The sequence below is a fragment of the Delphinus delphis genome, chromosome 9, assembly GCF_949987515.2.
Source record: "Delphinus delphis chromosome 9, mDelDel1.2, whole genome shotgun sequence".
In the NCBI taxonomy this organism is placed as follows: domain Eukaryota; kingdom Metazoa; phylum Chordata; class Mammalia; order Artiodactyla; family Delphinidae; genus Delphinus; species Delphinus delphis.
Window position 1 is genome coordinate 106,854,811 of NC_082691.1, and position 13,585 is coordinate 106,868,395.

Consider the following 13,585-nt stretch of genomic DNA (forward strand, 5'->3'; position numbering starts at 1 on the left):
AGTGGAAATTTGAGTTTGGATCTCAGGAAGAGACACCGAGCCATAAGGGAAGACACACCCGTCTCTGCTTTATAAGTGACCCCACCTGTGCGAGATGAGCTGGCCGTTTCCTTTCCCCAGTTTGTTTGATCGAAACATGGCTGTTGTAAACTTTATCCCTAAATACCCTTGCTAGGTGAGTAACTGGACCATGCAATTTGTGTCGCACTATTAATGGTTTGCTTGATCGAGTTAATTACTGCAGGGGTGCACGGTGGTGGGAACTGCAGCTGACCATCCCTGAGGGCTACCTCTGATGGCCTCTCAGATTATGCAGCTGTTTCCTTCCCAGGATTCTGGCCTCTTTGAAGAGCACCCAGTGGTGAGGCTTCCCACCTGTGCCTTCCATCTCAGTCTCCTCGCTGTGGTCCAGTCGCAACATCTAATCGCTCTGGAATGACTGAATGTTTCTGTTGTTTCTCTTTGACATTGATATCATAAATAACATCGTGACGACTATTCTTGCACATAAATCGTGTGCACAACTGAATACTTAAATGGGAAAAATTCCTAGAAATGGAATTACTGGGCCAAATGAAATGAACATTTTAAAGTTAGAATATCTTTAAGGTTTATAGAGTAAATATGGAATAATAACATGCTATATGATATGAGTTGTATTATGATAATGCTATGGTATAATAAAGCCACTAGATATAAAGTTTGTGATGTCACGCCACATAATACAGCCGTAGCCTCTGAACAGTGCCATTTTTACAGGCAATGACGGCATCCAGCTTTTTATTTTACTTATGGGGAGTGTAACCTTTTCCTCATCCTTTCTGTCTTTTATAATTTTTGACCATTGATTATCTGTTTCTGTTAGTCGGTTTTCTAAGTGTTGATACTTTTCTTACTTAGAAGCTCCTTGTGGGGAGATGGAGTTTCTGCCACAAGAAGAAGTCGGGACTGGCTGACACTTATTTAGCTCTTACTGGCATCAGGCTGGTTCTAGGGCATCTGCAGTGGACACAGTCTGTCCCCACAGAGGTCATGAGGCTGGGAGTGGGCTCGGGGCCCAGCCTGCCAGTCCCGCCACACCCAGGCTGTAGCTCAGAGGCAGCCGCATCAGCACACAAGCACAGCGGTCCTCGTCCCGTGTGGGAGGAGCCAGAGCGCGCCCCTCACGTGCCTGTCAGGAAGTGCTCCCTACGTTGGCCCCTTGCTGGTCAGCTGGAGGGAGGTGGGCCTGGGGGAGGTCCCCGGATGACGGAGGGAGTGGGCTTGGGCACCCGTCCTATCCCGGCTCCTCTGAGAGCCAAGGGCCAGAACGGGGCTGCCGGGGGGCAAACGCCGTCCCCGCCATGATGGCCTGGATCCCTGCACCATCCGGAGGGGGCGTAGAGGGGGCCGAGGCTTGGGTGAGTCCCAGCCCATCGGGAACTTTGCTCAGATGACATCACAGTCAAACGCCACTGGGACACCATTCACTCTTCTGGTATATTTTGCAAACAAGCGTCCTTTCAACTTGCTCTTAAACATTATTTAGAAAACATTCTCGGAGATGCTTCCCCAGCCCCGGGTGGGCAGACGGAGACATGAGGTCACCTGCCCTCCCGCTCCTGGGGGGCGCCTGCCGCAGGGTCACCCTGCGCTTCCGAGGGATAAAGGTGCCCCCTGACCCGGGACTGAGCAGGTGCCGTGGGGAACGTCCTCCTTTCCTGGTCACCCTCTTGACGGCCCACCACGGTGCCTTCAGGATCAGTGGGGGGGCACGTGACGCCTCCCAGCAGCCCTCTCGCTGACCCAGGTTCAGTTACCAGGCAGCCTCGAGTGTCGCTGGCAGGACAGGCCGGGCTTGGTCTAGCCCTCGCTGGTCTGGTGGGCAAGCTGCCCACTGGCCTCCCCGGGGGCTTCATCAGTGTGGGGACAGGGCCGGGGGGGCGTGAGCAGGGATGGGAGGGCCCTGGAAGCAGGCGGGGCAGGTGGAGGCGCTGGGGCATTTAGGGGAACCTGCCCCGCGTCCTCTCCTCCCCCGCTCCTGTTCTGCAGGGAAGATGGCGGAAGCCCAGATTATTCAAGAAATTTGCCCGAAGCCGCGGAGGAGGGTGACATCCTGCGTCCTGAGCCCTGGCATTTCTGGAGCAGCTGGGACATTGTAGAGGCAGCTTGGCAGAGGCCACTCACATCATCTGATTTCAGGTCTGCCCGAAGGTGACCCCGCACAGACGCTGAAGAAGCTCAAGGCCCCCTCACTTGTCTTTCTCATTCCCTGCTGAGTTTTCACCCTGGGCGGGGCCTGGGGACCAGAGCAAGGGGCTGGGCACACAGGGGGGCTGGTGCTTTATGGATATCCCACCTGACACAGAGCCTAGGCAGCTTGCAGTGACCGGCATGCCGCGGGCTGCTGAGGGCGGGGCTGCCCTGGGCCAGCTCGGCCCGTTTACCCCGTGGCCTCAGCCAAAGGCGCTCCCTCCTGGGCTGTGGCCTCCCTCTGCCGTTGCAAGGCTGTCGTCAGGCCGGCGAGGCTGGGAGCCAAGGTCCGGGGGCGGCATGGGGCCACGTGGGGTGGGGGTCGGTGGCATCACCGACAGTCTGCTTTGACCCCTGCTCCAAGCGCTGCAAGGGCACGGGCCAGCAGGTGAATGCCAGGAGAGGTGGCCCCAGGATGCGCTTTCCAACTGCCCGGCTGGTGGTCACAGAGTGGACACCCAGTCATGGTTCTTGAGCACGAGCCTGGCTCCGGCCTCACAGATTTTCTCAGCAGCGGCCAGTTGGGCACAGGGTGTGGGGCTGCTGAGCCCTCACAGCCTTGCGTTCAGGCCACAGCTGTCCCCACCCGCCACCTCTCCTTCCTGTGGGCTTGAAGCCCCTCACTGCCTCTGCCCTGCACTCTGACCCTTCTTTCCCCTCCTGAGCTCTCGGCGTTGTTGTCCGCAAAGCCCTGCATGGTCTCACGGCCAGATGGACGGCCAGATGGACAAATGGAGGGATGGAGAAGGAGACACAATGCAGACCTGCTGCGGTCGAGGACCGTGAGCCACAGTGAAGTCCACGAAGGTAATTTAAGTAACTTGGGTCCCTCTCTACTTTCTTTCTTTTTTTTTTTTTTTTGCGGTACGCGGGCCTCTCACTGTTGTGGCCTCTCCCGCTGCGGAGCACAGGCTCCGGACGCGCAGGCTCAGCGGCCATGGCTCACGGGCCCAGCCGCTCCGCGGCATGTGGGATCCTCCCGGACCGGGGCACGAACCCGCGTCCCCTGCATCGGCAGGTGGACTCTCAGCCACTGCGCCACCAGGGAAGCCCCCTCTCTGCCTTCTGTACCAGTGGGCGCCTGGTGGCTTCGGTAACTCCCGAGCTCCCTTTCCCTGCACCCCTGTTCTGTGCACGACGTGCTATCTGCAGCGCTGCTCTGTTAAGTTGCCCATCGCCCCCCCAAGAGTAAACGCTCTCTGCCCCCCTCCTCTTCCTTCAGCTTCTCCATCCCCCAGCCTTAAGCCTGTCTGACAAGGAGGGACTCTCTTCGGTTGTGGGTGGGGAGGGAAGCCAGCCAAAACCCTTTCCAAAGGCCCCGGGGAGGCGGCCGGGGCTGCTTCCGGAAACGCCTGGTCCAGCATTCATGAGTGTGTTTCATGAGCGCACAGAGACTGGGACTAAACTTACAGAGCTGGGGCTCCTACAGAGCCCAGAACAGATGGTGCGTGGGTTTTCACAGCAGGCTGAGAGGTCTGGGAGAACACGTGTGCCCACGCATGTGAAAGTCTGCAGTGATGAGTCACCTTATGACGGGTGTTAGTATGTCGTGTGCCTTTAAATCTGAATGAATTGTAATTATTTTTGTGATGACTTGAAAATCACAAATTTTGCATATTCTAGATTCATGATTATAATGATTAAAACCAGGAAAGCGGGGCTTCCCTGGTGGCGCAGTGGTTGAGAGTCCGCCTGCCGGAGTCCGCCTGCCGATGCAGGGGACACGGGTTCGTGCCCCAGTCCGGGAGGATCCCGCATGCCGCGGAGCGGCTGGGCCCGTGGGCCATGGCTGCTGGGCCTGCGCGTCCGGAGCCTGTGCTCCGCAACGGGAGAGGCCACAACAGTGAGAGGCCCGCGTACCGCAAAAAAAAAAAAAAAAAAAAAAAAAAAAACCAGGAAAGCTTGTGTTTTTCAGGTGTATTGAGTTCACCTGCTGCTTCTTATACTTGGCTATCTATAGCATTCAGCATATAAGGATTTGTAAAGTCCTAAATCTCCAAAAGAGAAATTGGTGCTACTTGGCCTCATTATTTTGTAATTATATTCCAATAGTTTATTTCCCCCTGTTGGTCCTTCAGTGTCAGGGGTTGAATATAATGAATATAAGTAGCTTTAACCAAGATCCCAGTGACAGCTCTGGGGTCATTGTTGGCGCTGAGGCCTGCTATCCAGGGCTCAGTCCGGGACGCCCCTGGGCAGGGGTGGTGGGACTGCTGTCACGAGTGGGGGCCCCCACCGCCTGTGCCTGCTCCACTTTCCTCATTAAACCTTTAGAGAAGATAATGGAAGTGACAGGCCCTTTTCTCTCCATCTTGCAAAGAACACTCTTCAGTATAAACGATGCCCTAAATCCTTTGTGACGTCCCCAAGCTAAGCAGGGCCTCTTACAGGGCCCGGTGGTCGGCGATGCAAACAGGTGACGATGACACACCACCCACGACCTCTGCGGAGTCTTGTCCCCATTTCCACGAATAAGGAAGTTAATCTGTAAACTTTCAGCAGGACCTGCATTCAGGTGGGGCAGCTGACTGGAGAAGCAGGGGCCTGGCTACCTGACGTCTACGTCCGTGGGTCAGGCTGAGGCTCAGAACTAAAGAGAAAGCTTTCTGTAAAGAAGAGATGTTCGCTGTCTCCAAGACTAAAGACAGCAGATTGGGGCGAAGAAAGATGGGAACCCCAGTGATGCTGGTGTCTACCGCAGCTTGGTGAGAGCGGCGCTGAGGCCACCTCTTCCAGGGCCGTACCCGCCCAGAGCCAAAAGCGCAGGCCCGGAACCCATTCCCACTTCCGGGACGTTGTTCTGTGGCGATGCTCCAGCACATGCAGAAGCGCTCAAACATTCATCAACAGGGGTGTGGAATAAACCAAGCGCATCCGTGCCATGGAACTTCACGCAGCTGTTACAAGTAAAGCACATCTGTGTGCAGACAGGCAAGACCCACACAGCCCGTCTTAACTAAAAAAGCAGAAACTTCTACACAATATGACCTACTTTCCACGAAGAAAAAGAAGAAAGCGCGGGAGGGAGGGAGGGAGAGGTTTGCGTAGACGTAGAGGAAACTATTGGGAACAAGACGATTCACTCTGGATGTTTACTTCTCAAGCAGTAAGAGCCAGATGGAGGGCGAAATTCAGAGCTTTTTCACCTTCTGGGTAATATCTGCCTATAATATCTGAGGTTTGGTAACTCCTCTGTATAATTTCTCTAACCTGAAAACCTGATAAAAAGCACCATTGAAAAAACGCCATTCTTGCTAAGAAAGGAAGGTGCTTGTTGCCCGTCCCGACATCACCTATTCACTTCCCTTCCTTGCGAATGCAACGCATTCCTACCTTAAGCAAATTCTCATGAAGCTCTTTCCACCAGTGACAGCTGACAATGTACCATCACCTGTCACCTGGGGCTCTCAGAAACTCACAGGAGGCTGGTCCGTCTGCTCATTTCTAAGTCAGCTTTTGGAGAACTTGACCTTTAGCAGTGTGCGGTATTGGAATGGAGCAGTTTGGTTGAACATGGAGCTTACTAGAAATAGATTTTATCTGTCTGTAGCACAAATGCAGTTAGGGGTTAGCTCCCAGAAGGCACACACACATACGTGCACATATGCAGGCACGCATGTGCTCAGCCCTGGCCCTAGTTAGCAGGTTCTCAGGTTCTGTGGAGCTGTGGGGTGGGTGTGTTGGGAGCCGCAGGTGCCCCCCCCACCCTTGCAGGGCTGCCGGGCGCCCCGCGCATCACCCCCACCGCTGACCGGATGCTGCAAGGAGCACGTCCAGGCAGGCGGCGTAAGTGCCCTGGGGAAGGTGGCTGCTTGCAAAAGCCGCAAGCTGCCACGTGCCCCGCTCCCCACCCCGCACGCCATCCAGGCTCCGCTTTAGACACGGGAAGATCTCCTCCGAATGTCCTCAGTTTGAGATCCTGGGGCCTCAGCATTTGCTGGCCAGGGTCACCCAGCGAACAGACACGAAATGGGTTTCACTCAAGCGGTCACACATGGCGGCTTGAGGACGTTCCACACGCGTTTACAACATTTTATTTGGTCACCCCCTCCTCTGCTAACAGTGAGTGATATTCACTCTCCCCTCTGCTGTCAGTCAGGCCAGGCCTCCCCGTTCCAGGCCCGCGGCCTTGGCTCTCGGCAGCTGACGGACTTCCAGGTGCACATCTGACTCCCACGCTCCACCAACGGCCCCGGGCACCCTGGGAGCTGGCTCGTGCAGATCTGGTCGCAGCAAATCGTCTGAGCTGGGGAGCCGGGTTGCCGGGGGCTCCGGGTGGACGCTGCCGCTCTTTGACCAGGCTCCTCTCACAGGGGGCTTGGGTGCACACCCCAGAGGGACGCTGCAGGGCGACGGCCTCGCGGCGCCCCCCACCCCCGCCCCCGGACGTCCAGCCACCACCCCCGCCCAGCCTGGCCCTGCCTGCCAGGCCCCGCCCCCTGGAGCCAGTCATCCCGATGGCTGGCACTTGCGCTCAGGTCTGTGATGCCTCAGAACGAAGACTCTGTGGCCTCATTGTTAAAGGGGACCAGTGTCATAAAGGGGTTGGAGAACCGAGTGCAGCGGCACAGAAAGAAGAGCCTGGATGGCGGTGTGAGCATGACTGTGCCAGGCGGGGCCCACCTGGGCTTGCGGGAGGGTTCCACGGAAGCCCTCAGCGGGCGCCTGTGTGTCCTGCACACAAGGGGCTGCCCTGTGGGACCTGGGGGCTGAGGCCGGCGATGTAGGTCATGCAGAGGAAGGGTGACCACGTCACTCAGGGCCAGCATCCCAGCCCAGGCCTGTGCCCCCTGAGAACAGGCACTGAGATCAGAAAATCCCCCGTTTTCTAACACAGTCGCTGGACCCAAGTCCTGGGCTACTGCCACCTTGATCTTTCCTGGTCTCTTTGAAAATGGGTCTGTCTGCACGGCCAAACAACATAAAGCACAAAACTACCGAAATGCTGGAGTGTAACAATCGTTAGGTTTAAACCCCGGGCGGTTACAAGGTAAGCCGGTTCCACGGGGGGGATACGCCAAGCCCGCTCCAGTGGGAAAGAGCCGATTCACCCCAGGCACCCCTGGCTGGGGGCTCGGGCTGCGGTGTGGAGGCACCTCTAGATGACCGAGGTCTCTGTCTGCAGGAAGGACAGGGCGCGGGAGCCGCGGGGGACCTGCAGGGTGCCCTCCGAGCCGCTCCTCGAGCCGGACAAGCTGTGCAGCCTGCAGTCCCGGCCGGAGGGCCGGCTGGGGCACAGAGTCGGCCGCCACATCCTCCCCAGCTCGCTCTGCACCTGGGGCGGGGGCGAGAGCAGGCGGGGCTCAGGCGGTGGGCAAGCTGGAACCGAGACCCCAGCTTCCCCCTAGGGCGAATGCCCGTGGATGAACGCTTCCCCTTCGGCCCTTTTCTGGGTGTGGAGGGTGTGATATCCATGGACGCGGGGCGGGGACAGACGGGCCTGGGAATGAAGAAGCGGAGAAGGATGCGGGACCAGACGAGGGACCAAGAGAAAGGAGGTCAGACTACGGAGCCCAAGGCTTCAATCCAGAGGCAGCGGCCGCTACACCGAGAGCCCGAGAGGGCTAATTCGCCTTTTCAGAAAAGACCTCCTGTGGAAGCCGGGGCCCCAGCGCTTTGCCCTACAGTCCTGGTTCTGCTCCCTGGCTCCCGGGGGGCGGGGGTGTCAGGGGGGTCCGGAAAGAACGAGGGGAGGGAGGTGCAGGAGTCGCTCAGACGACACGGGACAGGGAGGCACGGAGCACGCAGCAGACGCCGGCTCGGCCGGGGGAGCGGAGAGGGCTGGACACAGCCGGGGTGGGGCCCGGACGGGGGACCTGGGACGCCCCGGCGCAGGGGGCGGGGCCGGCTGGGAGCCAGGCGTCCCCTGCCCGCCTCCCCGCCGCCCGCGGTCCAGAGCCGGGGTTCTGGGCGCGGAGGGGTCTCCAGGCTGACCCTCCCCTATCTGAGGACTCTTCGCGGAGGTGCTGCTTAGGGATGGGAAACGTTTACAGAGCAGAGCCGGCGCTTTTCCTCGGCCTGGAGTTTCCTGCTACTCCCGCCGCCGATGCTGGCTGGCGCTCCCGCTTGGCAGCCCCGAAAGAAGCGAGGAAAGCGATGGAGGGAGGGGACCCTGAGGACCGCGCGGGGCGACAAGGAAGACGCGCGAGGCGCCGAGCGAGCCGCTGGAGACGCAGCCGCCCCCCAGGTGAGGCGAGGTTATATGCGGGGCGCGGCAGAGGCAAAGCGGCGGGTGGGCGGGGCGCGGCCGCCGGGGGTGTGGGCTGTCCGGGGGGCGCGGCCGCCTGGGGGCGGGGCTGTCCGGGGGCGGGGCTGTCCGGGGCGGGGCTGTCCGGGCGCTCGCCTGCGGACAGGCTCTGGGACGCTGCGGGTCGGCGGGGGCGGTCGAGGTGTGCGGGAAGACGGAGCCGAGCGCCGCGGGCGCCGGGCAACGGCACTGACCCCACAGCAGGGCGGGCCCTCCCCAGGGGTTTCAGGGGCGTTTCAGGGACTCCCTCACAAGCCGAGAACCTGTGCTTCCCGAGGAGGTCAAAGGACTTACTTCACTGTTCAGAAAGCAGTAGAGGACCGCCACCACCAGGCCCTGCAAGCAAGCGAGAAGGGCGGTGGGTCAGAGCTCACTCACACCCTCCCCTCCCCGGGATGCCCAGCCCCTTGCCACGCACCTGGAAGGATCCGATGCACAGTTCGAAGAGTATCTGGTACTTGGAGGAGATGCCGATGGGAAACACGGCGAACAGCATGTAGTGGACTCCAAAGAGAGGGATGAGCAGCAGGGTGGACTTGGTGAGCCTCCTGCACCACAGGGGGGGGGCCCGAGCTCCCGAGGTGACCCGACGGCCGCCTGCTGGCCAGCCCAGGGGCCCCCTAGCTTTGACACCACCCCACCCCGTATGGACTGAGTGTGCAAACGCGATGATGGCCACCACTTTGCCTCATAAAGCAGCAAAGCTCTTCCAAGAAATCCTGACGAGTTTGCCAAGGATGACATTGCTCTGAGCGGGTCTGACGGCCCCGTGTGCCACTGGCTTTAATAGCCGAGACCACCCCCAGCCTTTGGAGGATGGGGGCAAGTTTTACTTTCAGATCAAAAGCAGGGGTGGCCCCCTGCGCACAAGCGTGACAGAAAGTGTTCCCGCAGACGGCTGTTTATGGGTCCTGGCAGGCGACCCTGCTCTGGATCGCACAGAGTCCGAGGAATCAGGGAACCTGGACCAGATCTAATTTCTCTGCCTATCAAAGAGCTCTTACCCTCCCTAATCAAAGAGCAGATTTTCTTCTCACTGCATTTGTGTTGAAAATAAAATACCTGACCTCAATCCTCCCCCACCCCCCGCCTTCGAAGCCCCTCCCGCTCCCCGAGCAGGTACAGGACACATTAAGTCAGGGCTTCTCAGCCCTACCTGCACCAGAACCACCTGGAGGTCGTGTTAAAACGCAGACCTGAGAATTCTTCTACCAGGTGCCCAGAGATGCCGAGGCTGCTGTCGGGACCCCACTTTGAGGACCACTTCTATAAGCCACTTCTGACATGAGAATCATCTGGGGGATTTTCAACCTCTTCAAGTCCAGGCTGCCCCTCATCCAGTTAAATCAGGTCTCTGCAGGTGGCCCAGCACCTTCCCAGGTGACTCAACCTGGCCACATTTGGTGTAGCAAGCCCAGCACGTTCTAAGGATCAGGAGCTTTGGGACCACCGCGGGGCTGGTCAGGAACGCAGGGGCCTGGGCCCCCAGGTGGTACGTGTGCATGTCCAGGCCCCTGGGTGACCCCAGAACCAGCAGCCGCTCCAACAACCCGCCTCATCCTGGCAACTCTGAGCGGTGGGAACTGAGGCGGGAGGCACCTCCGCGCTCCTCCGCGTCTCCTCTGCTTGGTGGACCCCAGCCCACACTCGGAAAACAACCCGCCTCATCCTGGCAACTCTGAGCGGTGGGAACTGAGGCGGGAGGCACCTCCGTGCTCCTCCGCGTCTCCTCTGCTTGGTGGACCCCAGCCCACACTCGGAAAACAACCCGCCTCATCCTGGCAACTCTGAGCGGTGGGAACTGAGGCGGGAGGCACCTCCGCGCTCCTCCGCGCCTCCTCTGCTTGGTGGACCCCAGCCCACACTTGGAAAAAAGTCACCCTTTGCTTTACATATTTTTGAGGCGCTGTGGCACTTACAACAAGATTTCCTCTGTACTGGGCAATCCGCACAAACTCTGAATCCCAGCCGCTCTGCAGCAGATGTGAGCGTGCCCTGGGCCTTGGTGGGCAGGGAAGGCCTCACTGACCACCCAGCTGCCACCACGTGCAGCTTTGAACCTTTGACTTTGCAACACCCACGGTGCACTTGCTGCCTTCACTACCTCGGGTCTCTGCCAGCCCAGTGAGTGAAGGCTGGGATTCTGCAGGGAGCTGCCCTTTAGTTAAATGTTAGAGAGAACCTGCCTGGATTCTCACTATTGATCCATCTGGAATTTGCTGTTGTGCTAGTTTCTAGAAAAGGGATTTAGAAGCTGGACCCCTGGGGCCCTGTGCCTGGAGATCTGCCACTACTGTTACGAGACAGATACACAGAAAAGATGTGCTCTGCCTTTTTGTTATCCTGGAAAAAGAACAGATTCTATCATCCCCACTTTATTTTGTTTCCAAAATAAAAGCATCCATCTCTAAGATCCGCTTAGGAACGCTCCCAAAGAGCCCAGAGGAAAGGTCAGCGTGGCCCTGAATAAGACGTGCAGAAACTGGAAGTTCGGTTTGAAGGGCAGCCTGAGCTGCAGGCATGGGGTGAGTCCAGGAACCAGCCCGGCTTCTCACCTGAGCAGTAAAGATGCTACTTGGAAGGTTCGGCTGAAACCACTTTATCCTTTGTGGTCTGACGTGGAATCCTATCTCTAGGCCTGACCTCTGATGTGGGCTGGGCAGAGACTGTCACACCTCAGGGCACAGTTATATGTATATGTTTACCAAACTCTATCGCAACACTTTGCTGGTGCCAGCCACTAAATGTCTTTTGAATATTAACTCTATCAGTCCTTATAACCTTGTGACAAGTATTATTATTATTTCCACTTCACAGGTGAGGAAACCGAGGCAGAGCAGTGCAGTTACCTCCCCCAGGCCTCCAGCTGGTACATAACCCAGCACTGGGCTGCTGACCACAGGGGATGCCACCTGTCTCCCCAGGTCCACCCTGCTGTCTAAAGGAGGGGAGGGAAGGAGACAGCTGAGGGGGGGCCCACCCTGCAGGGGCAGCCAGGTAACCCACCCGGGGTCACGCAGCTTCTAGGCTGCAATTCCAACCCCAATCTGCCTGTATCCAAGGCTCCTATCAGCTGGACCAACCACTCCACACTAAACTGGCTTTATTTTATACTCGAGTTGTGGGCTTTATCTTTTCTTTATAAATTCTTGATAGAAATTCATATGAGCCTCAAGTTCCTTTACGGAGTTCTCAGACCCTTATTAATCAGCTGGATGATGGGGAGTGATTTACTTAACTTCTCTTCCCCACGAGGGAGATGATGACAGCCATGTTCATGTTGTCATCCAGGCAACAAACATCACTTGAGTTATTATTAAGTACAGGGCGCGACATGAGGTGTCCCCTGGACCCTGTGGTCTGATGGGCAAGAAAGAACTAAATATAAAATACAAACAACGTGTGGCCAAGGAGAGAAAAGTCAGATTACAGAACAGGAGAGCGGGCAGAACACTTCAATAAGCTGCTCTCTAGAGGACATCCACGCTGGAATGAAGGAGAGGAACACGGCTTGAAAAATTGCCATGGCAACTGGCCTTTGGACAAGACAGTCCATCTCCGGGGGTCCCTGTAAAGTGGCCAAGAGCACACTCCTGCGACTAAAGGAGAAAAGCTGGGGTCATCTGCAGGGTCTCGCACCCCAGTTTTGCTGCTCTCCACACATATACTCAGAGTTTCCAGGCTGCCTGAGGTTGGTGAGGGTGGCTCAGAGCTGGAGCTAAACAAATACTCACTTGTACTGTGACTGGTCATTGCCGCCGACATCTGGGGATGTCAACTTCTGCAGTAAAATTCGTATAATACTAACAAAAAGGATGAAATTGACCTGCACGAAAAAGAGACGACACGTTTGTGTGTGAAGTCCCCCTGCAAGGGAGGTGGTGTGGCCGGGATGTGGGTGCCTCTGCTGTTTCAGAAGCACCAGGGCCCTGCCCCTAGTTCTGCTCTTCCCTGCCCCACCCCCTGAGTCAGAGCCAGACAGTGTCTCTCTGCTGCATCACATACGTTCCGACCCCAGGGCACGGCAGCTGAGTTGAGAAAATTAATTTTGAGACGTGAAATCCGCAGGTGGAAATCCAGTTCTGCTCTAAGGCTGCACACCTGGGGGATCTGACTCTGACCCCCACCCCACCCCGAGGTTCCCCTGGAGGACTGTCTCTTTCTCGCCCTCCGCTTCACTGAGAATTCGTCCTGAAGGTGGGCCAAGCCCACCATGCAAGAGCTCAGCCTCAGGGTACTTGTCTCAGAAGACCTAGTAGAACGGGCCCTTTATAGTTACTACCAGACAGTGGGCTCGCTCTCTGCCCAAGTGTGCAACCCGGCAGGCAACTCACGTTTCAATACAGAAATGACTTACTATAATAGAAATTAAAATTGGTGTTCGTATAACCCACCAGGGAACACTGTGGTCATTGGTATCCCAGCAACTGTTGAAAAGAGAGAAGGAAAATCACGTTACCACCAATTCCATCTACAAACCAAGCACAGGAGGATAAGCACGCTGCAGACTCACCCTTTCCCCGGGGGCTTGAACACTTTCCCCGGGGGCTTGCGAAACAAAGCGCCCCGACCGTGAGCCCTCTCACTCACGCGGCTCCTTAGGGGGTCCCTCCTGACTGCCACGCGCTCTCTCCAGCAGGAAGCTGGGGTGGGCGGCTTGTAAAATGCCTCCAGCTCACTCCGTCACCCACACCCCTTCCCAGCAGGGGCAGAGACCCACCCTCGTCCTGGGTCCTAGCTGGTTGACAGCAGGATGTGGAGTCCTTGGAACCCAGCATACGCTGCCTAGACCCACGGCCCTGGCTGCCCCTGCAGGTGCCTGTGGCGTGTGAGTGAGCCAGGCTGAGGCCAGGAGAACCGCCCCAAGTTCCAGGGACAGAAACACACCAAATCAACTGGGACTATGTGAGCTCCCAGCTTTGGGTGGTTTGTTACTGGTGGTGGACAACTGGTAGACCCTGGGTCCCGCATGAGGCACAGCGCCGGTGGTGGGAGCTCTTGGTGCTTGGGTCTGGGCCACGGTCTGGCTCACTGTGCACACGAGGCAGAAGTGCTCTGGGCCCTGGTCCAACCGTGCTACCTCGGAGAGCTGCGCCCCAGCTGGCC

At 57.7% G+C, this 13,585-nt stretch overlaps 1 protein-coding gene across 2 annotated transcripts in view; it reads right to left on the reverse strand.

The window, feature by feature from the left end:
- Positions 1-6,671: 6,671 nt before the first annotated feature.
- The window catches only part of VIPR2 (vasoactive intestinal peptide receptor 2), a 68,151-nt gene continuing 61,237 nt past the window's right edge, over positions 6,672-13,585 (reverse strand). For both annotated transcript variants that reach the window (XM_060021212.1, XM_060021214.1), the window contains 5 exons: positions 12,837-12,906; positions 12,214-12,305; positions 8,898-9,027; positions 8,774-8,815; positions 6,672-7,507 (listed from right to left, as the gene is read on the reverse strand). In XM_060021212.1, the coding sequence (XP_059877195.1) occupies positions 7,331-7,507; positions 8,774-8,815; positions 8,898-9,027; positions 12,214-12,305; positions 12,837-12,906 (511 nt within the window). In that variant the 3' untranslated portion in view covers positions 6,672-7,330. The remainder of the gene's footprint in view (positions 7,508-8,773; positions 8,816-8,897; positions 9,028-12,213; positions 12,306-12,836; positions 12,907-13,585) is intronic.